At 47.8% G+C, this 24,246-nt stretch overlaps 1 protein-coding gene and 1 pseudogene across 1 annotated transcript in view; one reads left to right on the top strand and one right to left on the bottom strand.

Moving 5' to 3' along the window:
• The first annotated feature begins 287 nt into the window (after window positions 1–287).
• Window positions 288–3,512, top strand: LOC144120775 (uncharacterized; annotated as a pseudogene).
• Window positions 3,513–17,419: 13,907 nt separating this feature from the next.
• The window catches only part of LOC144115485 (uncharacterized), a 29,003-nt gene continuing 22,176 nt past the window's right edge, over window positions 17,420–24,246 (bottom strand). The window contains exons 2-3 of the mRNA XM_077649888.1: window positions 19,765–19,967; window positions 17,420–18,813 (exon numbers count right to left, since the gene is read on the bottom strand). Coding sequence (XP_077506014.1) covers window positions 18,185–18,813; window positions 19,765–19,967 — 832 coding nt within the window. The 3' untranslated portion in view covers window positions 17,420–18,184. The remainder of the gene's footprint in view (window positions 18,814–19,764; window positions 19,968–24,246) is intronic.

The raw sequence follows: 24,246 nt of genomic DNA, 5'->3' as shown, positions 1-24,246 counted from the left end.
TGAGGCCTGAATGGTACACTATGGTTAACCCCACCTGTATACCGAGAAGTCAGGGTGGGGGACGACAGCGACGACAATGCGACCGGTTCTGGAAACATGTGACACTTCCTTCATTGCCTTGTGGAAAGTCGTGGCATGTCGCGACATGCTCCCGAACGCACTTTTTTTCTAGACGTTGACTGTGCATGCAGATGCTACACCTTGTGCTGCGCGTGCGGTTATGCCCGTCGAGACGATGTTCTAGTGCCATCGCTGGAGTGGAATGTGGATTACGCTTCTGCCAGGGTATGCCTAATAAGTGATGTGTTCCCAATAGCCGGACTAATTACGAATCGGGTCCCAAAAACCACGTGTTCAAGTTTCCCCGGGATGGAGAAGAACAGAACGCCTGGATTAGGGCAATACCACGAGCGAACTTCGTTGTATCACCGCACTCCAGGGTAAGATGTTCGAAACTTCTTCAAATAATAGTTACATTTGATAAATACAATAAAGTTATGCGCATCCATTACAAACAAAGCGTATTTAAACTAGGCAGCTGGTTAACACCGCAGGGAGCAAATTTAGACTTTCAAGAAAACTCTCTTGCGAAGTTACAGCTGCTATTTAAACAAAAAATTAACTTCCCTCTAGGTTTGCGAGCTTCACTTCACTGAGGCCGACATCGTGCGAGAGGCCTCCCACATCGACAATGTTACAGGGCACACCACCACGGCACCACTTTCGCATTTGCGCCTTCGCCCAGGCGCAATCCCATCTAAGTTTCCGGGATGCCCGCCTTATATTTCGAAGACAGGCAACTCAAGGGACGACCCAGACTCGAAGCGCATGCGTCTTGAGGCTGCTGCTTTGAGGAAAGCGCTTGGAGAGTCAAGTGAAGTATTCCGAAAAGGGCAGGAAGCGGGTAGGGTTCTAAACCTAAAAGACTTGACCGAATATCTAGCAAGCAAAAGTCTGCATTCTGGCATGCTATTGAAGGAAGTGAACGTCTTATAATAGTGCACATCTTTGAAGACGGAGCTCCGTGCATCAAATATTCAATTGCAGTAAAAGCTGATCTTTGCGTTACAGTTCACTTCATAAAGATGCCAATAACGAAACTAGGCACCAATTTCTCAATCCCAACAGTAGCAAACAGCAAGAAAGCAATGTTGGAGCTTCTTAAGATCATTGAAGAAAGCAGTGGCGACCTCAATCAAACTCCTGAATCCGTCAACGAAGACATCTGCAAGCAGATTCTTCTCCTGCTGGAAAAATTATCCCTTTCGCCCGCAGATGAAGCCACCAATGCCGCACAATTTCTTAGCGAGCAGTTGAAGCTTCTCTCAATGAAGAAAGTTCGGACACGTTACTCAGCCGACTTCATGATATTTTGCTGTCTACTCTTCACTGTATCGCCTCACGCATACAAATATATCCGCGGATCTGCAATCATGACTCTGCCGCACCCAGTGACCATTCGCTCAATATGCTCACCGTACGTCATGAATCCTCAAATCGAACATCAGAGGGATTTGTTCCGCCGGTAAATGGCCGAAGAATCACCGACTTGAATGATCGCCAACGTTTTGTGACAGTGATGGTGGATGAAATTCACATCAAGCCTTATTTCGACTACAAAGGAGGCAATATTACAGGGGCTGCCCTGAACAGCTCAGGTGCAGCAACCAGCGCACTTGCCTTTATGGTGCAGAGCCTCTTGTGCCAATTTAAGGAAGTCGCTCACATCGTCCCTGCCCAAAAAGCAGAATCAGAGTATGTGCACCAGTTGCTGAGAAAAGTTATATGTGGACTAGAAGAAATTGGCTACAGGGTAGTGTGTGTCGTAAGTGACAACAATGACATCAATACCAAAGCTATGTCTTACTTCTCATCACCTCCTTCTAAACAAATTGTTTATTCGCATCCATCGGACCCTGCAAGACCTCTCTTTTTTGTAATAGACCCGGCACACAAACTAAAGTGTATACGCAACAATTGGCTTAATAAAAAACAACGACCAACATTGCTTCTACTTTCCCGAGTTCGGAAAAAAACCTCACTGATGAACAGCGAATGCTTTCTGCGTCATTTGCTACCACCAGGAATGTGCAACATGGAGTGTGAGAGGCTGTTAAGCTATGACTACAGACTGTCAAGATTTGTCCATTGAACATCGAACGGCAAAATGTTAAGTTGGCCTTACAAATCTTCACTGAATACCTTCCTCAGGCCCTGCGAGCCCTTGGCATGAAGCACAACCTCTTATTTTTCGAAGAGACTGCCACTTTCATTGAGTTTGTGGTGAAATGGTGGAAGATTGTGAACGTGAGGACTCCTTGGAAGGGAAAAAGGCTTCGAGACAAGTTCCAAGAACCAGTGTTTCCTTCGGAAAATGACATCAAGATTGATTTCCTGCGAAACTGTTTGGCTTGGTTGGAGGAGTGGAAAGGCAAAAACTTGGACAGTGGCACGTTAAAAGAGAGACCCATGCCGCTATCGACCACACAACATATGCTTTTGTGGAGTTTACAAAGTACTGCTTCGAAGAGCTCAAGCTGTCATATGTCCTGCTAGGAAAAATCCAAACCGACAGTCTGGAGGAGCGCTTCGGAAAGTACAGGATGCTAGCTGGATCCCAGTATCATGTGTCGATGAGGCAAGTGTATGAATGCGAAAAGAAGCTAAGGCTGCAATGCACTTTGCCAGCCATCAGTAAGGATGAGCAATGGGATGAGCTTCACTTGCGACCAGACTGTCCACGCCCTATCCTAAATGTAGTGGTGACAGAAGATGCACTGTCGGAACTAAAAGACATCGTCCCGGTGCTGGTCTATGTGGCAGGCTATGCAGTGTACGCAACACTTAAAAAGCTGAACTGCACAAAATGCAGGGATGCGCTCACCGAAAAAAGGATGACATCAGTATCCGACACGGATGGACGATACGACCTTGTGAAGCAACTTGACAGGGGCGGGTTTGTTTACCCAGCAACATTTGCCGTCAACGCTGTCGCACACAAACAACTACATAGTTGTTAAGCAACTATCAACAAATAAGGATTGAAGAAGGAAACCAGCGCAAAAGACGAAGACACAGGAACAAGGAACACAGGACAACGCTGGACTATCGACTGTATTTATTTGAGAAACGATCACATCAAATAAATACAGTCGATAGTCCAGCGTTGTCCTGTGTTCCTTGTTCCTGTGTCTTCGTCTTTTGCGCTGGTTTCCTTCTTCAATCATGTACCGACTCGCCCAGCTCTCCACTCTACTAAAACAAATAAGGACTTCGTCAATCTGCCGAACCAGCGTCATTTAGTCACGGACCTCACGCTTGAACTGCTCGTCGGTGACGATTCCTCAGAGTTTGACACCTGCGAGGATGGCCACAAGTGCGAACTTGTGCTGAAACATTTGTTATGGTGTAGCACCAACATTTTGCTGAAGAACTACTGTTGAAAGATGAATGACAAAATATTGTATGCCAACGCCAAGGCAAAAAAGAGAAAAGCTGAAACTTCGGAATAGGCCCGGGATACATGCGACGTTTTTTCCGACGATGTTCGCGCGGCAGAAAACGTCGTGGCGGCGCGACGCGCGGCCGGAGATACATGGAGCGAAAAAGCGGCAGCCCGCCGCCGCGTATCTCTGCGCGAAAGCAACCTGATCAACGAGTGGCAAATACCATTGAACGAGGAGCTCTTTGAGAGCAGCGACGCTGACTCCTCTGTCAGAATAACGAAAGTGTTCATTTAGACACCACTGTACTGATTGCATCACGAGTGCATGGATATCTACAAGGTTTTGCGTGCTCGAATGCATGCGGTCGCGTACCTTTAGACGCCCGCTCAGCCGTGGCTACCATCGGCTGCAGTTTTCTTCGGCACCTTCGCTTCAGGGAGGAAAAGCTGGCATTTCGATCCAAGATTCGGTCGTGTTCTCCAAAAGAAAAGTGACATTTCATGTCTCGTGAGGCGTTTATTTTCACGATAAAAACATTTGCGTGCCATAACCACAGCAGTGCTCGTCGGCCATGGCGGCCATGTTGGCGGCGGCGGCGGCGGCGGCCAAACCGGAAGAGCGGGCTTTCTGCGCTGCTATTGGCTTGATTCGGCTGCCGCTTCCGGTCTCGCCGGACGCCGCGCGTCAATATCTGGCGGGGCCAGATGGGCGGTGGCGGGCGTTTTTTTCGAGGCCGTGCGTCAAATGCGCGCCGTCGGGCGAAAATCGCCCAGAAAACGCTCCATGTATCCCGGCAGGCAGCGGTTCCTTTTTAAATAGCAACATGGGTGTTTTATATGTAAATTTCTAAACCCACTTGCTATGTTGTAAATACGTAAACTGTGGCAATGTATGTATCTGTATCGAAAGCGATCGTATTCATTTCAAATATAATCTTGGAACAATTACATGTGTCGCCAATAAAAAAAATATATACGCAGTTGTGAAGCTAATCGGGAGTGTTTAATTTTTCATTATCGCTGCGCTCCATAAAACTAGGTGGAAAAGGGAAAGCTTTAAAGCATTGGTAAATTTATTTCATGTAATGCATAAAAAAAAACTTTTACTGAGAAAGATGAGAAAGCGCAATGCAATAGAGTTGCTGACATCAGTCAAACAATCTTTGCGCAGGTGTTTCGGGCTAGTGCCTCTAAATAAATTCCGCGTAAAGTGGCTGCTCTTCATTCCAGCATTTTAACTAAAGAAAAAATGTGGATTGACAAATGAAAGCTTATTGCTGCTAGTTGAATCCAGTCGCGCTTCCTTAAACTCCGCCATAAAAGGCGCCGACTCTCGGCCTCTTTTCATGACGTCAGGGGAGGAGCACTCAGGCCTTCTCAAATTCTCTATAGGGTGTTGCTAAAACCCCTTGATATTGAAAGTAGCGCCACTCTCCTCCACTACCGCGTTTTCCTCCTTGATTATCCTCGCGTGCCGACTGTGCGCGCGGCGCTCGGCACGCTTCGCAGTCCATCGCGCGCTCACCGGCCCGATGTGTTCGCTGGCACACATGAGCGCGCCGAACTGTGAGCTTTCTTTCGCGCTCTATTATTAAACACAGCCACTAGAAAGTGATGCGACATGCGTGACTCTACCGCGAGCCACATTTATCACCTTCTCGTTCGAGCAATGAAATCAGTAAACGTGAACGCTTGCGGGGTGATCAAAGCGCACTCCGTCCTCCACAATACGGCAGAGTTTTTATTAGAATAATATTTGGGTTACTTTTTCATATACAATATTTTTCAGTAAAATGACGCTCCGCTAAATGCAGATTTGACTAGCTGTACATTTTCCCGAAAATACTGTTTATGACGCTGTTCTGCAATCGAGCAAGGTAAAGATGGCGGTAATTTAAGTAAACATGTCGTGTAACGACTGAGTGAGTGGCTGCAAAAATGCTGGGAAATTTTTTTAATGCGCGTTATGCATTTTTTAGCAGGTTTCAGACCGAAAATTTAAAGCTTGGCTCCTCGGAGTGGTGCACACGCCGCGGCTTTGTTGCCTGGTTATTACAAATTTCACGGCTCCTTGAAAGAGGAATATTTTAGTTTGTTTTTTTCGTTAACTTTATTAACTACAGCAGAAACGAGTGTGGCCAAGGGTTTGGCTTAAAATTTTGGGGCGATTGCTGGTGCCAACAGAAGCCTTTATTAAGTGACTGAAAGATGACTCATCTGCGCTAATCCCTCAAATGCATTCGAAGAATGCTTCAGATGCCCGTGCTAAATCGAAATTCAGCACTGTAAAGCGCGATCATTCCGTGACTGAGTCTCACGGGAACGATTAGTACTATCTTGTAAACTGCGGAGTTAAAGAATCTGATGTCATATGAAAACCCCATTGCATGCAGTATGCCATAACAATTTCTCCTGCAACAATTGGAAGCTCGCTCTAAAACGCACATTTGCTGTGACTCGCTCCTCAGGTGGCATTAGATCTTGGAATAGCGGTATAGTTACGCGCAGTCCCGACAATGGAACGAACGCCTAAAGTGCTCTAAAGATTAACATCCCCATTATCCCTAGACAAACGATGGTATAACGTCGTTAAAGCTGGGGCACATGGGAGAGAGACTGGCGTACATGCTACGAAAATCAACATGTTTTATATTTTACACCAGGTCAGAAGCACGCGTATTCACTACAAAAAAATTAACGTTGACGTTGCAAACGTTATTCGCGGAAACCCATACTGAGATTCAGAAATTAAAGTGGATATAATAAGCGTAATCCGCACGCCAACAGCCGCGAATAGAACAAACAGAGCAATGCCATCAAATGGAAAGATTAGCGTGTGAAACGACGCACAATGATTAGCAAATTAAGCAAGACTATCACCTTCCTGATGATCTCTCAAAAAGTTTCATGTATGCACAGTAGTTTAGGTACCACGAAATGCACAGTACTTCGCCGAGGACGGTGTGCTTTGTCGGAACAAACTCCTTATTAAGGGCGATGTTGTGGGTCCACTTTTTCTTCGGCTGATGTCATTTTTTCCTCGAGCAATCGCGAACAGCACGACGCCATTTTCACTCCGGCTTGTGCACTGAAATGCACCGCAACCGAGCATAACGCGGCACTAAAAGTAGAGTTCGAATTGTCAGCGCGTAACTCAACGGAGCTGGACCAGCAGCAGAGGCAGACGGCCTGCGCATGGGGCCGACGAAAAACGAAAACAAGAAAACAATCCTTTCCCGCGTGTTGCCTTGGCGATGGCCGGAGCGGCCAATCACCGTTCATAAAAGCGCCGAGAGAGTCGAGCGAGGAGGATGTGCGCGAGTCCGCGGCGCGGCGGAGAAGCTCACAGAAATGCCCTACTTCCAATATCAAGGGGCTTTACGCGTCGACTAACTAGATGTTTGGTGGAGCACTGTGTCAAACTGCGCGAACGCGCAGAGTCGGAAGTGAACCAGGTCGATGAGCGAACCGCTACCTCCTGGCTTTAGCCTTTGCGTGTTTTTGGTTTTTTTTTCTTTGTTGTGCACTTTTTTCTTTCCTTGTGCGCTTTCATCTTCTCGTTTTTTTGTTTGTTTTTTTGGTCCGGGTGTCCAACCTAGTGGTGCCGGCCTTTACAAAGGGTAAGGCCTCAAGTGCCTGCCTGCCTGCCTGCCTGCCTGCCTGCCCGCCCGCCCACCCACCCGCCTGCCTGCCTGCCTGCCTGCCTGCCTGCCTGCCTGCCTGCCTGCCTGCCTGCCTGCCTGCCTGCCTGCCTGCCTGTCTGTCTCTCTGTCTGTCTACATGGCTTGAGTGTAGGTCCACGCATATCTCGTCGCTTAGTAATGTATGAGCATTGCTTGCATGCGCCGAAATCATCGCGGTTTTTTAGGGGGCTAATCGTGTCTTTTACTCTAAGCACTTAATTTTGACATTCTCTGAGGTCACCAGAGACTATGAGACCAAATATGGGGCGACACCGTGGCGGTCGATACTCGCAAAATAGCGCTAACAGACGACCGTCATTACGGAATCAGCCGTGGAGAAGGCGAAATGTTCCTGTGTCGCCGGAGTCTGCGAAAAACGGAAGCGTTTTGGCACCGTCTTTTATCCATTACTACAGGCAAGTACCTTGGCGCCTTTGCCATTACTTTAGCGGCTCGGCAACGCCGCGCTCGCCGGAGGTGACTGGTCGTCGCGCTTTTTATATCCCGTACGTGTTTGTTGCCGCTAACTTCTTGGTAGCAGTCAGCAATGGACACGTCGAGTCGACGGTATGTTATGTTCTCAGTTGAGATTATGCAGCTATCTGTGTCGAGAAGGGGAAGCAAAATAAGTCGGGATTTGTGAATGGGCAACGCGATAGCACAAAGATAAACATGCTTTCCAAGATCGAGATTCGATCTTGTGCATAGACCGAGCGTTCACATGTGCATTTTCGCCGAAGTAGTTCCACAAAATTTTTGCGTGATCGATCGTGTCGGTTGCCTCTCTCGGTGGCGTGAGTTTGCCTGTGCTAGCGCTTAAGCCGAAATGGTAGCCCTTCAGAGAAAGTTGAAAAAGCGGGGTGGCGGAGGTCAAAGCCTAGATCGTGTACGTGGGGGCGTACAGTGACAACGCGGACGTGATAGGTGATACTTGCCAAAAGTCCGCGTGCTGCGTAGCCTTTTTTGTTTTGTTTGTGTATCCATCAAAGCTATCGGACACCTCGTTCCCGAGCGAGAGGCTCGGGGGCTGTCGCTTGCGCAGGCATACTGCTCAGAAGCCCACCAGTAAACAGATGTTCACATATGCTACTCGAACGACATACGTCGAAATACATGCCGAGAAAAGCCTAGAGAAGCAGAAGTCGATTGTCTTCATCATGGACCAGTTGGGGCATACTCTTTTTTTTTACTTTCCTAAAACTTCACTTCTCTGCCGAGGCTGTCCTCACCCATAATTTTATTTTTATGCAATTTCTGCAAACCCTAGTGCTCCTTCATTTGCAGCTATCAGTTTTCATTGCTCTGATGGTTTTTTTTTTCAACAGCGCAGGTGAAAACGCTTGTCATTCATGCTCAACTCCTTCGCTGGAGGTGCCCAGGCACCAAGCTAAAGAGATCATGCAGAAGGCTGGAAGATATCCTGAAGCATGTATGTGAAATACACAAACAGTGGTAAGCGACAAATCGACAAGAGTAGACAGTCGGGCTAGTTGGTTCATCTTGAAAAACAGTACAAAGGACGGGAAACAAGACGACAGAGTTGACAGCGGTCGTGCTGTCTTCTTTATTGTGTCCCGTCCTTTGCGCTGTTTCTCAGGAAGACAAATCGAGTCCGTGACAGGCAACATTCTCTAGTGTGGCTAAGATATCGAAAGGAGGAGGAGGAGGACTTTAATGGAAGCAGGAGAGGTATGTGATATCGAAAGGACCTCTTCACTGCAAGTATTGCACATACATCTGTAGCCTGTGCAAATACTCTTCATGCAAAATTCACATCATACATTTATTCATTCCTTACTCAAATCCTGAGACGCAAACCTATCTGCACACTAGCCATGGTTGCTTGAACCCCGAAAGATGAGAGTGAATGTGTTTCATAAAGAAATGGCGAGAAATAGAGCCAAGGACTTGAGACGTGCAAGACAGGTATCACTTCACACCAGTTCTCTTTCATAGGATGCTCTCCTGGTGTCACCGTCCATTTCTCATGTAAGCGCTGTGGGGGGGGGGGGGGGGGGGGGGGGGGGGATGGTTTAGAGACCATGTGCCCAATGAAGCCCCAAAATTTCTTTAAAAATTATGAATCATGAATTGAATGGCAGGCAGGTAACGCTGCTCGCCTTAACATCATATAAAAGAGGCCATTTCGCCTTTTGCAGTTATGATTACTTTTGCTGTATTAGTGCGCATTATGAGGCTACTGCTTTCCACGCATTGAAAATGATCGTTGAAACCTACATGTCATAAGTCATGTCACAGTTCCTACAGGAAGTAAGGTGTTGGGCATTCCTAGTTGACATTGGTTTTTCACACAGGTAGTTCATAAACTATTAAATTGTCACTCGCCATCCTGAAGCTTAGTATAATGTGCATCCACAATAGTGAATACGACATAAATTTGCCCTAATATATAAAAATTGTAAATCAGGGTCACAGTTCACATCAGAGTTAAGTCTGTACAGTATACAGTGAAACACCACCATAATGAATGCCTGTTTATCAGTTAAACATTTTCTGGAACCACATGTCCACCACGCATTGTATGTGGTAGGCTTTGGCTTGGTGTCACAACTTAGGAATGACTTATGCTGTCAAGAAGGCTTCATGCAACTTCATGAGCACCCATATCATTTTATTGCCACCCACATTTCATATCTCATTTACATATTTAGCTTATTGCTTTGAAACCAATTGCTGCCTGTACTCTGTATCTCTGCAAGGATTCACATGAACAGTGTTTTTGCGTATGTGCTCTGTAATTCATTCACTTCAGGTTTCACTGTGCATGGATGTTCACCAGTGTTGTATGGATACTGCTGGTGGAGATTGGTATGCATTTTCTATAATGGCTTTAATAATGGTGATAATGTATTGCAAGTGAATCTGTGTGATTGCTGTGAAGATGTGGTTGGAATGGCTGAGACAGGTGAGTGCCATAAGACGGCCGTCTCATTTTTCAACAATAGAAGCCACTTCGCACTTACCGTGAACACTAGTGTCATTTCTTTGTCTACCCTGATGTTTGGTGCGAATGACATCATTGATACTGAATGGTACGGTTCCCTCCTCGCTGAAAACTAGTAGAGGGTGATGATGTGTTTGGCACAGCTGTTTGAAGTAAAAAATTGCGTGTCATTCTTCTGTGGTTTATAATAAAAATATTCCATGCATAGTGTCTATGTGATTAAACTTACTCATGAAACAACAAAATTCCTCCTCAGTGCAAGCTCATTATAATGCTGCTGTGGCTGAGGCAGGAGAACACTGCTGTCAAAACTGAAAATTCGAAATTAATATTGATGTGTACGCTGACTCGTAGTGAATTAAGGCATAACGCATGATGCACAGCTCCAGCATCAGTGCAAAGACAGTGGGTACATAGCAGCCAATAGCTGCGTTAATAATCTTGTCTGTGTGTGTGATCAAGTTTGCATTTGTTATAAGCCCCACTGAAGGGCAAGCCATAACAGATGCTTGTGAGTTAAGCCGCACGGCTCCTATACTTTTTTTTCCCCTGATCATACCATTTTATTATTCTTCACTACTTGAACATTGCCGCATTTGCTGCTTTTGTCTTCTAAGGCTTAGGAAAGAGTATACTAAAAAAGTGAGACTAGTGCAAGAAGTAATATCAAGAGAAATATGTCGGATGCAGGCACATCATCATGTACAGCATGTCCCTATCATGGGGACACTGAAACATCAATGTTTTGTTACGATAGTGTGCAAATCTACTGAAAGGAATTCCTGACAGACTTCTGGGCTAACTTGCTGCTGAGCCTTTGTGGCTTATCATTCAGTGCTTAGCAGGTTATAACAGCAAGTGCAGCTTGGTATAAATGTTCAAACTCATCTGCATGTGGATGATTCATGTGGACTCGGACCAAATCTAGAAACAGCTGCTCCATACCAACGGCGCCTCCTTGCGAGCGAGCAACGCAAACCTTCTAGCGCGCGTCGCGCCGCACTTGACTCCTAGACGTGCGCCCTTCGCGGACCTTATTTGGAACAAAGGCATTTGTGTAAGGGTTGCCGTGTCGGCTGGTCGTCACTTCCTTGCAGTCGACGCAATACAAACGCGAACGATCGCGCAACTCGCAGTAGGGCGCGCGGTGCAATATTGAGCCCGGTGCCACTCACCAGTTGAGAAAAGATACGGCGAAAAAATCCGACAACCATGAATTGCTTCCCTACACGCATTTAGCGATAATTTTACCTTAGCAGCACGAGATTGAAGTGCACTCTGATCCCCGCTGTTGCAGCTGCATATGTTTATGCGTGCCGACGATGCGATAGCAAAGGCAAGTACGAGCACAACAGATGCGCAGGAGTTTCGCACCTCAGTAGCCTTATAGAGGAGATATTATACACTAGGAGACACGAAATCGTAGCACCACAACTGGCGAAAATAGTAATTAATGTCGGTGTGATTTTTTCCAGATCCGCGGATCGAAAATCTCAATGCGGCTAATCTTGCGGCGCAGTTCGTTTCAGCGCGAAGATTATTTATGAAATGTGTCAATGCGTTGACACAGACTGCGGAACAGCGCAGATATGATTTCCCGTTCGCTTTTTGCGGCTCTATGAGAGTTATGCTAACGTGATTCCATTCGGCTGGCGAGGGGCGTCTGCTATTGAACCTCCACTCTCCGTTTCTTTCCTGCGCCTGTATGCGCTGCATGGATTGGAGAATTCGCGATACAGGTAACTAGATATAGTGTTGTGCATCTTTCTCGTGGATACTTCAAAAATTTTCTCGCCTCAACCGCTGGCTCGTTTGCGGTAAAACTGAGCGCAGAGCTTCCGTATTGTGGTAACTTTTGTCTCGTAGCAAGTTTTACAACGATACTTACTTGATTCAGCCGCGAATGATGCAGCTCTGTACACGTCTGCGTCGAGATCGACAAACTGAAAGCCGCCAGCTCCCGATGGCCGCGAAGGGCGGTAGTGGCGCCATCAAAGGTCCTGCGCAGGTTAATGTCATCATCATCATCATCAGCCTTACTACACCCACTGCAGGGCAAAGGCCTCTCCCATGTCTCTCCAATTAACCCTATCCTTTGCCAGCTGCATCCACCCTTTGCCTGCAAACTTCTTAATCTCATCCGCCCACCTAACCTTCTGCCGCCCCCTGCTACGCTTACTTTCTCTTGGAATCCACTCCATTACCCTTAAGGACCAGCGGTTATCTTGCCTTCGCATTACATGCCCTGCCCAAGCCCATTTCTTTCTCTTGATTTCGGCTAGGATGTCATTAACCCGTGTTTGTTCCCTCACCCACTCTGCCCACTTCCGGTCTCTTAACGTTACACCTATCATTTTTCTTTCCATGGCTCGCTGCGTTGTCCTTAACTTAAGCTGAACTCTTTTCGTTAGCCTCCACGTTTCTGCCCCGTAGGTGAGTACCGGTAAGAGTATGCTGTTGTACACTTTCCTCTTGAGGGAAATTGGTAAACTGCCACTCATGATCTGCGAGAATTTGCCATATGCGCTCCACCCCATTCTTATCCTTCTAGTTATCTCCCTCTCATGATCCGGATCAGCTGTCACTACCTGCCCTAAGTAGACATATTCCGTCACAATTTCTAGGCTCTCGCTGCCAATTGTGAACTGTTGTTTCCTTGCTAGGCTGTTGAACATTACCTTGGTTTTTTGCATGTTAATTTTTAGACCCATCGATCTGCTCTGCCTGTCTAACTCATTGATCATGATTTGCAGTTCACCTCCTGAGTGACTCAGCAAGGCAATGTCATCAGCAAATCGCAGATTATTTAGGTATTCTCCATTTATTCTTATTCCCAACTGTTCCCAATTCAGGCCTCGAAATACCCCCTGTAAACATGCGGTGAACAGCATTGGTGAGATCGTGTCTCCTTGCCTGACGCCCTTCCTTATAGGAATTTTATTGCTGACTTTATGGAGGACTATAGTAGCTGTGCAGTTGCTATATATATCTTCCAGTGTTTTGGCATAAGGCTCTTCTACCCCCTGATTACGCAATGCCTGTATGACTGCTGAGGTTTCCACTGAGTCCAATTCTTTCTCGTAATCAATGAAAGCTATATATAGAGGTTGGTTATATTCTGCGAATTTCTCTATCACCTGATTGATAGTGTGAATATGATCTATTGTGGAATATCCTTTGTGAAAGCCTGCCTGATCATTTGGTTGATGAAATTCTAACGTTGCCCTGACTCTATTAGCGATTACCTTAGTAAATACTTTGTAGGCAACGGATAGTAAGCTGATCGGCCTGTAATTTTTCTAGTCCTTGGCGTCTCCCTTCTTATGAATTAAGATAATGTTTGCATTCTTCCAAGCTTCTGGTACAGTCGAGGTCAGGTTAATGTAATGCTGGCCAACGGCCTGCCTCGAGGGGAGCGCGCGCTTTTCTTCTTACGGCCTTCTCAATGGAGTGTTTCCGCCTCCCGCCGCACCTCGGTGGGGCCGCCACTGCCCCACCGCTCCGCCGCCATTCACGCGGAAGGAGAACGCGCGCTCGCTCCCAGTTCGGCCGGCGCCAGTGGTAACCGTCAAGCCTTCACATTTTGCCCCTTAGGCTTTACGCAAAGACCGCGTAGACAGTCCCTTTGCCATGAGAGAAATCTGAAACAACGGATTTAACGTTTGCGCGCTCTCTCCTTGAGCCCGACTGTGTATGGTCGAATGTATGCTTCGAGCACAGACGTCAACACGTTTTACCCTTATATTTGGCTAAAAGGCAAGGCTATCAGCTTCGGTAGTTCGTGCTCCGGCATGTCTGGATGAATGTGTAGAATGATATGCGACGTCTAACACTTGGATGGCAAGTTTCAGAGAGTAAAGGATTCTGCAGCGTAAATATAGCTCCTGAAATTTCAAGCTCAGCTGCTTTAAGTTTGCACAACAGCGACATTAAGAATACATGGTGCTCCCCAGGAAAACGCATCATGTCATTCGCGAAAAGAAGGTGTATAAACAGCACCCAACCGTGGCTGCAGGAGCAGAGCATGTTGTACGCACGCGACGTCGAAGATCTCCTCTTGGAAAGGCATTTTGATGTTTTGCGGCGTCTCGCGACCGCCCATCCCACCCGATGACAACGCAAAATTTACGTCAGTTGTTGACAGTAACTGCAAGCACGAACTGCCAGCGAAGGAAAATTAGCTCGGAACTGCGCTCCGTCTCAATAAAATCGGCCTTCACGAGCGAACAGACTTACCTGAGAGGCGATGACTACCAGCTTTGCGTTATCCTCCTGCATTTCTGCAGCCTCGCCATCGCTTTCGATAAACCACGCGAGAGCATGAACTTGCCTCACCTCATTCAAGAAACAAAGCAGCACCCCAAAAAGAAGGTTTCCGCAACCTAACGGAGCTACACTAATAAATCTCACAGCAATGCGTTATACCAGCTGGCTTAGCTTACAATGTAAGGAACTAAAAATTAAGATTTGCGATACTTATAGATAGATAAAGAGGGGAGGGAAAGACAGGGATGTTAACCAGAAAGGGTTTCCGGTTGGCTACCCTGCACTGGGAAAGAGGAATTACGGGACTAAAAGGAGGAAGAGAGAAGGGGAAAAAGGCATAACACACACACACACACACACAACGCTGTCACAATTTGTCACTCAATCCAGTCGCTCTCAAGTAGGCAAAGAGTGCCTTGTATGCCTTGAGGGCAGTCGACTGCTATGGCCACGGACCGATGATCTTTTGCTCTGTTAATGGGCGAGGATCGAGGCGGTCCAGGGCACAACACAGTGTATGTCTTGCACTCGCAAATGCAGGGCACTCATTGAGAAGATGAGCGATGGTCTCCTCACAACCGCAGCTTTCACAGGCAGGACTGTCGGCCATCCCTATCCGGAAAGCATAGTGGTTGGTAAAAGCAACACCGATCCATAAACGGCATAACAATGTTGCGTCGCGACGTGCTAAGTTATGTGGAAGACGAAGGCGCAGTCCAGGGTGTAGTGCCTTGAGGCGGAGGTTGCAAAACTCTCCCGTGTTCCACGCTAAATGTGTGAGCTCCAGCGCCAAAGGGCGAAGCCCACACGCTGCGTCAGGTCTTGATATTCGGATCCTCACTGGAAGTCCGTCGTTGTGAGCAGAACGCGCAGCCGCATCGGCCTGGTGATTACCGTTAATACCACAGTGTCCTGGCAGCCATTGAAAAATGATGTCATGACCTTTGGAAACTTATAGTTGTAGTTGTAGTTTTATACTTATAGTTGTCAATAAAAGTCCCTGAATATAAGAGAATAGAGGGCATTGGACATTCAACTGCATAGATCTTTTACAAAGATACTAAAAAGAAGTATTTCTAGGCAGCCTCAGGACATGCCTCAGGTTGAATATACGTGGACAACAAAAATAACGGTCTTTAAGGTAGCTGAAGTCACTCATTGGACATACATAATTTCTGAAATTGCAATACTCAGTACGCGTCAATATCTTTGCCAGCATACGCAGCTTGTCTTGGCTGCTTCTGTAATTACGTTATGGTAACGTTAGTCAGGGCAGAATGACAGCAAGAAAGCTTGCGTCCAACTCGAAAGCTGTTTATTGGGCCGACTCGAGGTGTCTGACACAGAAAGCAGTTGGGCGGCGCAGCGATAAAACAAATGCTCAGTCAACTGAGGTCAAACACTGTCGCTCTCGGCCTTGCAAAATTTATAGGTGGGAAGGAACTTGATGCATTAGACGCCAAATGTGCTTAAGACATTGCTGTGTGTACCTCTACTGGCTCACGCGCGCGCGCGTGTACGTGCGTGCGTGCGTGCGTGTGTTGTCAGTGCACACAGAGGCAGTAATGCTTTCGCATTCCCACACGTAAGAAGTCTGTTTCCGCCGAATTTTTTTTTCTTGACTGAGTGAAATGATTCCCCTGTGCTCTACTGTTCATACGACTAAGGTACGCCGCAAGAGTGAAGAGGTACGCCGCAAGAGCATTATGACGCAGCCATGGGCAAAATGCTCAGAACAATTTTAATATGCAGCAAATGCAAAAGCTGTGATGTTTCATGAGGAAACGAAAGGCGCAGTTACTCCCTCTTCCGGTGGACGCCTGAACTGTATCGTGAAGAAAGTGAAAGAGGGAATGAGAGAGGCGCGGTAGTGAAGGGCTGCGGATTAGAGCACTGCACCGGTCGCATTCTGAGGCCCGAGTACGGCCCAGGCCCGGGCGCGTTCTTACAACAGCTCAAGAGGTACGCCTAAATTGCTGCGTGAAAGCAGTCTTCTGCTACTCAAATGGCCAGCAATAACGTAGTGCAAGCAGTCTCCTGCTACTCAAGTGGCCAGCAATAACGTACTCTCGAGATAAGTTTTGAAATCACAATAACTTGAGAAAAAAAAAGGGGGGGGGGGGGGTAAAAACAAAGAGAAGACAAGATAAGGCAGATTGCGCACTCGACTTTTCGAAGTTGTCTGAATAGCCCTAAGTTCCGATTGCGAAATGAAAAGGCTTGCATTCCCACGCACAATAAGCTTTTACTTTCGGATTTTTAATCGTTCATTTTTTACGGCCCGCGATGTCGAAATATAAAAACGTCCTCGAAGCCACATCGATGGCATTTTTTTTAATGAGCGCGATTTCGTGGGTTTAACTGATGGCCTCGGTGGCCGCGTTTGTACGGAATAAAATGAACGACGCCTTTGTTGCAAGGGAGGGATTTCTCTGCGACGAAAAGCAAACGCGCCTGTTTCTTGCGTATATTGCGTTCGAAGACCCGACGAGTCCTAAACTAGTATGGTCTTCTACAATGGCGTTTCTCGCAGCGTAGAGATGCGATTTCTAGCGGAAAAGGCAGACAATCAAATACCATCTTGGAACATATCGCCACCTGTCGAGCAATCAAATAAGGGCCCTCCCTTATGAGAATTCAGATGTATAGTCATGAGTAAACCCGAGCAGATGCGGATCGCCTAGATCCCACGACGTGTGTTCGCTTACAGCGCAAGCCAGCCGTGCTGTGCATTTTATTAGGCGAATGCACTCATGGAAAAGAGCCATGCATCGGGCGTAACAACTTACAACGCTTCACCAAGAGCTCCGCTGTAGTGCATCCCGCTACTGCATTTCGTGCCGTTTCTAAGCTTGCTTCTATCGTTCAGCGCGACCAGGCTTGCTAGTCCACATTTACTTGGACATAGCACTGAGTGACGCTGTGAGTGACTCTCTGTTTACAAATGAGCTGTCTTTCATTCCGCGCCATCAGAAAAGTACTAATATGATTTATTAAGAAACCGCTAGACAGATTTTAGCGCCGGTATTCTTTCATTTCCGAGACGTGCCGGGCAACAGTAAAAAAAAAAGATTTTAAATTTTTCTCGCGCGAAGAAAATGCAGCTTTAGCAGACGCCAAAAATAAGCTTTGAGTAGTTTTTCTCAGCCAACATTGCAATGACCCTGTTTCATCCGTGTCGAAGCTATAGCACCCCTCTGTGTACGGGGCCTTTACGTACACAGCCCCTCTATGTAAGGGACCGAGCCTGGCCCGGGCCCGCAACTTCAAGCCCGGATCCGGCCAGGCCCAAAGGAAGAGCGCATTTTCTGGTTTGGGCTTTCGGGCCGGCCCGAGCCCGTGCAGTGCTCTACAGGGGATTAGTTTCGACCACCAGGGGCTATTCACTGTGCACTGACTCTGGCTCTACCGAAATGGCGGCCGCCGCTCCCAGGATTTGAACACGAAACCTTAGGGTCGGCAGCCGCACACCATGACCAGTCAGCAGCCGCGGTCTGGTAATTTGTAGAGCTTTTGACAACTGCGACGTTTTCTTTATTATTGTAGCAGTAATAAACTGTACATCTCTGAAAACTGCAGCCTTCCTGGCTGCGCACGTAAACAACACAACAACCACAAAAAAAGCTCGACCTAGAACTAGAACAGATACACGAAGCTCATTGGCGAGGGTCCACTGTGAGCTCCGATGAAGCGACAAAAAGGGCCGCGCCGCAAAATGGGAACTAAATAAAATATGGCGCACATTACAGGGCCAAGACAGTACGCGTGCAGTGATGAGTTGTGACGCTGGCAGGGAGGGAACAGCAACAAACGAAGGGACAATACTTATATCGCTCCGTAGCCAGACGTGCCTGCCCCTTCCACCCTGTACCAGACTAGGAGGAAGGCAGTGCCGAGCACCAAGAGCGCGTAGTGGACACTGATGCAGGCGACGAACACGGGCTCCGCATAGTAGGCGCGAAACGCGTCCATGCTCATAGAAAAGCCGTACTGCTGCAAAAACGGCAGGAAGACGCAGCCGAAGCTCTGCACTAAGAGCATGATGGCGAACACTATGTAAGGCTTGGCGGCCAGCGGTTCCTGCCAATTGCGCAGCTTGAAGAACATGCCGACGGTGGCGCGGGCCACGTTGGCGGCCACGCTGAGCAGGAAACCGCGGGGCTGGCCTGCCAGAAGAGAAGCTCGGTCGCGCCGGAACTCGAAGTGCAGGCTGAGGGCGAAGAAGATGCCGAACACATGCGTGGGCTCGAGGGCCTTGGCGATGAGCACGGCGAAGGCGAGCACGCGGGCGGCCAGCAGCGGCAGCCAGGCGGCTTGCTCGGCGGCCGTACGCAGCGCCGACTGGATCGTGGGCCAGGTGAAGACGGTCTTCGCGTGCCGGTTGTTGAACTTGACACAAGCGAACCCCGTGAGCAGCAGGGCGCAAGACAGGTTGGCGGCCTGCAGCCAGGAAGCTGCAAAGCGTGGGAAAGTTTGCGTCAGATTGGCGCCGTCGGCAAGGTGCGGATTCAGGCGCGGAGGTAACGGCGCGGCATACTCTTGGAGGTTGCTTTATTGACACGACTTTTGAAGCACCGATAGTCTAAAAAAGGATTATGCAGCCGTATTTAAGCTCGTCGGGACCCTATTTTCGGCTAGTTTTTCACGATAAAGAAAAGGAGGCGAGAAATTTCAAAATTAGCAGTGTGGCTAACGACGCTTCCTCCCCCCTTGATTGCTCGTAGAAAAATTATATATACGTATACGTATACGTTCGACCCGGTATACGTTCGACCAGTCCAATAGGCTTATTGCAAGCTCCCCTATTCCAGGGATTGTCCGTCTTCCAGTTTTAGTTAAGCGAGTGCGCTTACAACCAGCGGGCCATCGTTTTCTGAGGGCGGTATGCAGAGACTAGTAGTGCAGGTCCGTCGGTGGGAGCAATGAGCTTCTTGAAAATAGGAGGCTGTAGCTTTTGAGTGTGGAATTTTTCAGTTCTATCGCCGAACAAAGTTACAGTCGAGGAGCATAAATTTAATTAACCGTCATGCATTACAGATTTCCCTGATCGCCTTCATAATCTCACTCGTTTTCATAACCCGTTTTTGCAATCCGTTTAGTATTTATGATCCCCGACAAAATTTTATATGCCCCAGAAAACGACAGTGATGAAACAAAAATGTTTGGCCTATACTTTGAACGCACGAACATTGAGCAGAACTGGCTCGAGGGGAGAATTGTAGTCTAAAGGCACCGAAGCTGAGCAAACTGTCTAGACATGCGCACTTTGGAGCATCACAAAGCTACTGTACGCTTTGGGACAATTGCCTGCTGTGCTTTCAGTCACGCTTTCGGCTTCTACGCGACAGTTTCGCCGGCTCCGCTGCGCTGAGGAATATAGCTATGACGGTATCGTAAGGACTCACAGCCCAAGGTGTAGGCCTGCCCCTGCAGGGCTGCTTCGAAGAGCTGCTCTGCCTGGAAGACCGCCTGTGGGAAGCAGCTGAGCGTGGCCACCCACATGAGGTTCGTGAAGGTAATGGTGTCCTGTCGCTTAAGCAGCGCAGCCTGGTCCTGCTTGCCGCGCGTCCTGTACAGCACTATGGAGTCGAGTAGCCGAAGCACGAGCCTGGTCTCCGCGGCGGGGACGGGCAGGACATGGAAATGAAGGTTAATTAGTTAAGTAATTCACGTACGTTTTTCGTGCTGAAGCAACGCTCCGGACGGACGAGGAGGCAATCCCGCATAATGAAGAGCTCTGGATAGATTTGGACCACCTGGAGGTTTTCTACGCGCCCCAAATTCGCGGCACACTGGCGTTTTTGAATGCCGCCTCACCAAAATGCAGCCACTGCGGCCGGCATCAAACCGGCAAACCGGCGATCAGCAGGTAAGCGTCATATCCACTGAGCCGCTGCAGTGAGTTTGAGAGAAAAAAATGGCAAAAGTGAAGGCGAGACCATATGAAAAGCGGAGACGCTGTCAACTTACCGTACGCCCACGTCTTCTGTCAAAACCGACATATTGCATAATCTGTGCAGACGCATGCACTCACAGACGGCGAGGCAGAGCAGGTAAACTCCATTTGAGCAGTTTCAAGGCCATGTAAACGCACCACTATACCAGCAGCCAATGGCAAGCAGTCACAAAACAAAAGCAATTCGTAGTCATCGTATAGCATCAGGAGACTTCAAATTGAACACTCACTCGAGGCTTTCTCCGCAAACGCGCTGTTCTATGAAATGCGCTAGTCTCTGCCGACACATTCCAGAGACAAAATTCACTCATTGTAGCACATCCATAACAAATAAGCCCGATCGACGTATACCAATTCTTCGAGGCATACTGCGCTGTCTATGCAAAACACAACACACTCACCACAGGAATATTTACAGTGATAAACCGTCTCGACCATGCGAGACCAGCGAGCTCTCGTGCGATTCTCGAGCAATCAAGAATTGAGGGATCACTGCGCACTGATGCGGCGCCAGACATCAAGTTTCGCGAGTGATTACTCTGCGCCTGAGGCAAACTCTGCTGAGGTCTAGTTTCTGAAGTACGCGCATGCTCTGGGGTCTACTCTCGATTTCACTGGCTCATGCAATGTTAAGTAGAAAATTAAAGCGGCACTCTACGCTGCGGTCGCGTTTTAAGCCACGCATCACCAGGGGAAATGCAGCCAGGTATACAGAACTTCCCGCATATGAATACAAAACCAGCTGTGCCGGCTGCAGCTGATGTGGGCGTTTACATATTTATACATTCAAGATGGCGCTATATAGCGCCTGAATGGCGTGAGTTGCCTAACAGTCGGCCTCGTTTGGGGTGAACTGGCGTGTATAAACTAACGGACTTTTGCCTACCAAGCAACAGGAACTTAGATATGCCGAAGTAGAGAGCTCCGGATTCGTTTCGTAAGGTCGTGTTTACGTCTAGTCTTGACTGAAATGCGGCCGCGATGACCGGTAGTAGAATCCGGGAACTCGAGCTTAGCACCAGCAGAACGCCGCAGCTGTTGATCAACTATGCTGTGGACCGCGCGGTGGCACACAGCTTTCGTCCTGTACTAGCCACTTGAAAACATCCACATTTTTTTGGTGCATTACATCGCGAGTGCTGCTTTCAGCGGCAGAAGCTGTATGAGCGTTTAACGCGGTGATGCATAATTACAAGCGCTAAAAAGACCAGTAAAAAGGCATACGTGAATTGGCTGCTAGATGTGAACACCGCGAACGCTGGATTGAGAATACCCCCTCCCCCCACAAAAAAAAATAACAAACAAGCCAGGCGTCGATATAACCACGACAAAAACAAGCAAAAAGATCCTGAGCCAAAAAGGCAAAGAAACAAAGAAAATGGTGTTCTGAGAGAGTATGTCATAAGTCAGGACCTTGGTCTCGCAGTTTACCGTTTCGCTGTCGTTGCACTACCCGTTTTATGTGGTTGACAATATTCTGCTAAACAGATCTGCTGAAATTTCAGCCACAACTGGCCACACAGGCTCGAATCCAGACCGACATTTCCAGTTCTTAATTTCGGCAGTGAGCTTTATATTCTGGGCATTATACAAAACACTGCATCGACCTTTTACACGCGCCCTACATGCATGTCGGCGCTGATACTGCCGCGGGATGTATGACGATCGTCCCGGAGAATGTCGCATAGGCAAAAAGGTGGCTTGTGTGACTCGAAAACTGCTTCTGGGCGAACTCGTGCCCTCAAAGAGAAAAACAACAGCGGCAAGTACGCTTGGCTGTCGTCGAAGAGCACCACCACTGCCCGCCCGGCCGCGCTCAATCTTTCCGGGGCGGAAAGCGCCTGCGACAATCCCGAAATTTGTAGAAACAGTTTCACGTGGCTACTATCTAGCCAAATAAATCTGGTCGCTTTGACACCGTAAACACGAAGTAGCCAATATTGGAGTGAAAAGGTAGTAGGCTGACCTCTAGCGCACTGCCTTTTAGGCGCAGGCTATGCTGCCGAATTCCTCAGGTAGATTTACATTGCTTAAAAATACTATTTACTTATGGTTTCCAACAGAAACAAATTTCCTCTTCGAAACATGCGAACTTCTAGCAGTTAGGAAAGTTTGGTTTGTTTTAAAAAGGTTTAACGTCCCAATGTGACTAAGGCTATGAGAGACGCCGTAGGGAAGGGCTCCGGAAATTTCGACCACCCGGGGGTTCTTTAACGTGCACTGACGTCGCACAGTACACGGGCCTCTAGAATTTCGCCTCCATTGAAATTCAACTGCCGCGGCCGGGATCGAAACAACGCCTTTCGGGTCAGTAGCCGAGTGCCATAACCACTGAGCCACTGCGGCGGCACGAAGATTTCATCCGAGGTTTCAATCTGCTCTACTTGCTAACCTCAAAGCCTCCGGTGCCGTGCTTAAAGGCCTCCTCCTATTGCTAACTATGTCAAGGTGCTGTGCTTTGTGGCGGGAATACACCTCCGTTGCCAAGAGTAAGCCTTTCGTATTTTCAGGGATCAAAATCTACCCTTGCCTTGGGCAGCATACTCTGCTCCTAAAAGGAAGTGCGCTAGAGAACAGGTTACTCCCTTTTTGCTCCCATTTAATCTTATTCGTACTTAGAGTGCACAACGACGCAGCAAAGCGATAACGCCGCGTGTAGAATCCTTCGAGCAGGAATAAACAAACGTTACAAAGCTTCGCGGCATTACGAATTCGACGTGCCTTGATGAGGGCAGCGCACGTGCAATTGATGGCTGTACTTGTTTTTACAACCTTTTAGTGAGCCGGCTGGCAACTAACTATTGCTCTCTTCGACTGAGGCCGGTACACACCGCACACATGTACAGTCGGGGACAAAAGTCTCTGGACCACGGGTTCCTGAAACGAAGCCGATAGCTCTGCAATTAGCCGGCGGCTGTAGGACACTTCTGGACGTAAAAGTCAAAATTTCGTTCTTTCATCTCCACAAATGTGGTCTCCAGCCGCCTGATAATAGTAGAGATATCGCCTTCGTTTCAGTAACACGTGGTCCAGAGACTGTCTCCGACTGTACTTCTTCAAATTTCGTTCGTGTGACAACGTACTGGCGACAGCCATTTTTCGGGAGTAATGCGCGAACTTAGAAAGGGGACGGGAACTGAAGACTGATCCATCCAAGTATTGTTCTCATTAAAAATTGATTCTCGGTCTGCATTTGCGTAACGTTTGTTCGGCAGCAAAGGAGAGATTTGTTAGAGAAAAAAAATTAAAATGTCCCCGGCACTCGATTCAAACCCGTGACGTCCTCATCGAAAAAGACAGGTTGAAGTGAATGGCGGCGTGTCATAGCCTCCGAGACCCAGCCGAATAAATCTGTTGCCGGTGCTCAGTTTGCTCGCGAAATCGGCCGGTGATGGAGACACCTCTATTGAGTTTTCTGGTCTTTCCTAGCTCATCGTTTTCCGTCCGTCCGTCCGCACGCGAAATCTGTCACACGATAGCTCTCAATCAAATGACGTCAACTCGATAAGAAAATTATCCCTGTGCACGGCTGGACTCGAACCACCATCCTTCTGTTCCGCAGACGAGCGTGCTAACGACTACGCTACTTCCTGCCAACGCGTATGTAAGGGGCTCATAATTTTTCATTCTTTTTAGGTTGCCCCAACCTAACAGATGTCTAGCGTGCGCGGACATGGAAAGTTAGAACAACGAAGAGAAGCATAGAGGGTTTTTAAGAGGAATAGACGAGAAGAAGGAGAAACATAGGACAGTCAGGAAAAGCAGAGGAAGGCTTTAGTGTCAATCCTTTTTTCGTGTCACTTTATTCGTTTTTACTTATTTCACATTAACGCTAATAATATTAATTATTTAGTTATTCCCTTTCATTTTAGTTTTCTTTACGTTGCTGAATCTATAAATATATTGCCCCTTCTTAATATTTCATAGTTAC

The sequence above is a fragment of the Amblyomma americanum genome, chromosome 1 (genome assembly GCF_052857255.1).
Source record: "Amblyomma americanum isolate KBUSLIRL-KWMA chromosome 1, ASM5285725v1, whole genome shotgun sequence".
Classification (NCBI taxonomy): Eukaryota; Metazoa; Arthropoda; class Arachnida; order Ixodida; family Ixodidae; genus Amblyomma; species Amblyomma americanum.
Note: the sequence above shows the minus strand (reverse complement) of the source record. Positions and strands in the feature narration are given on the sequence as shown.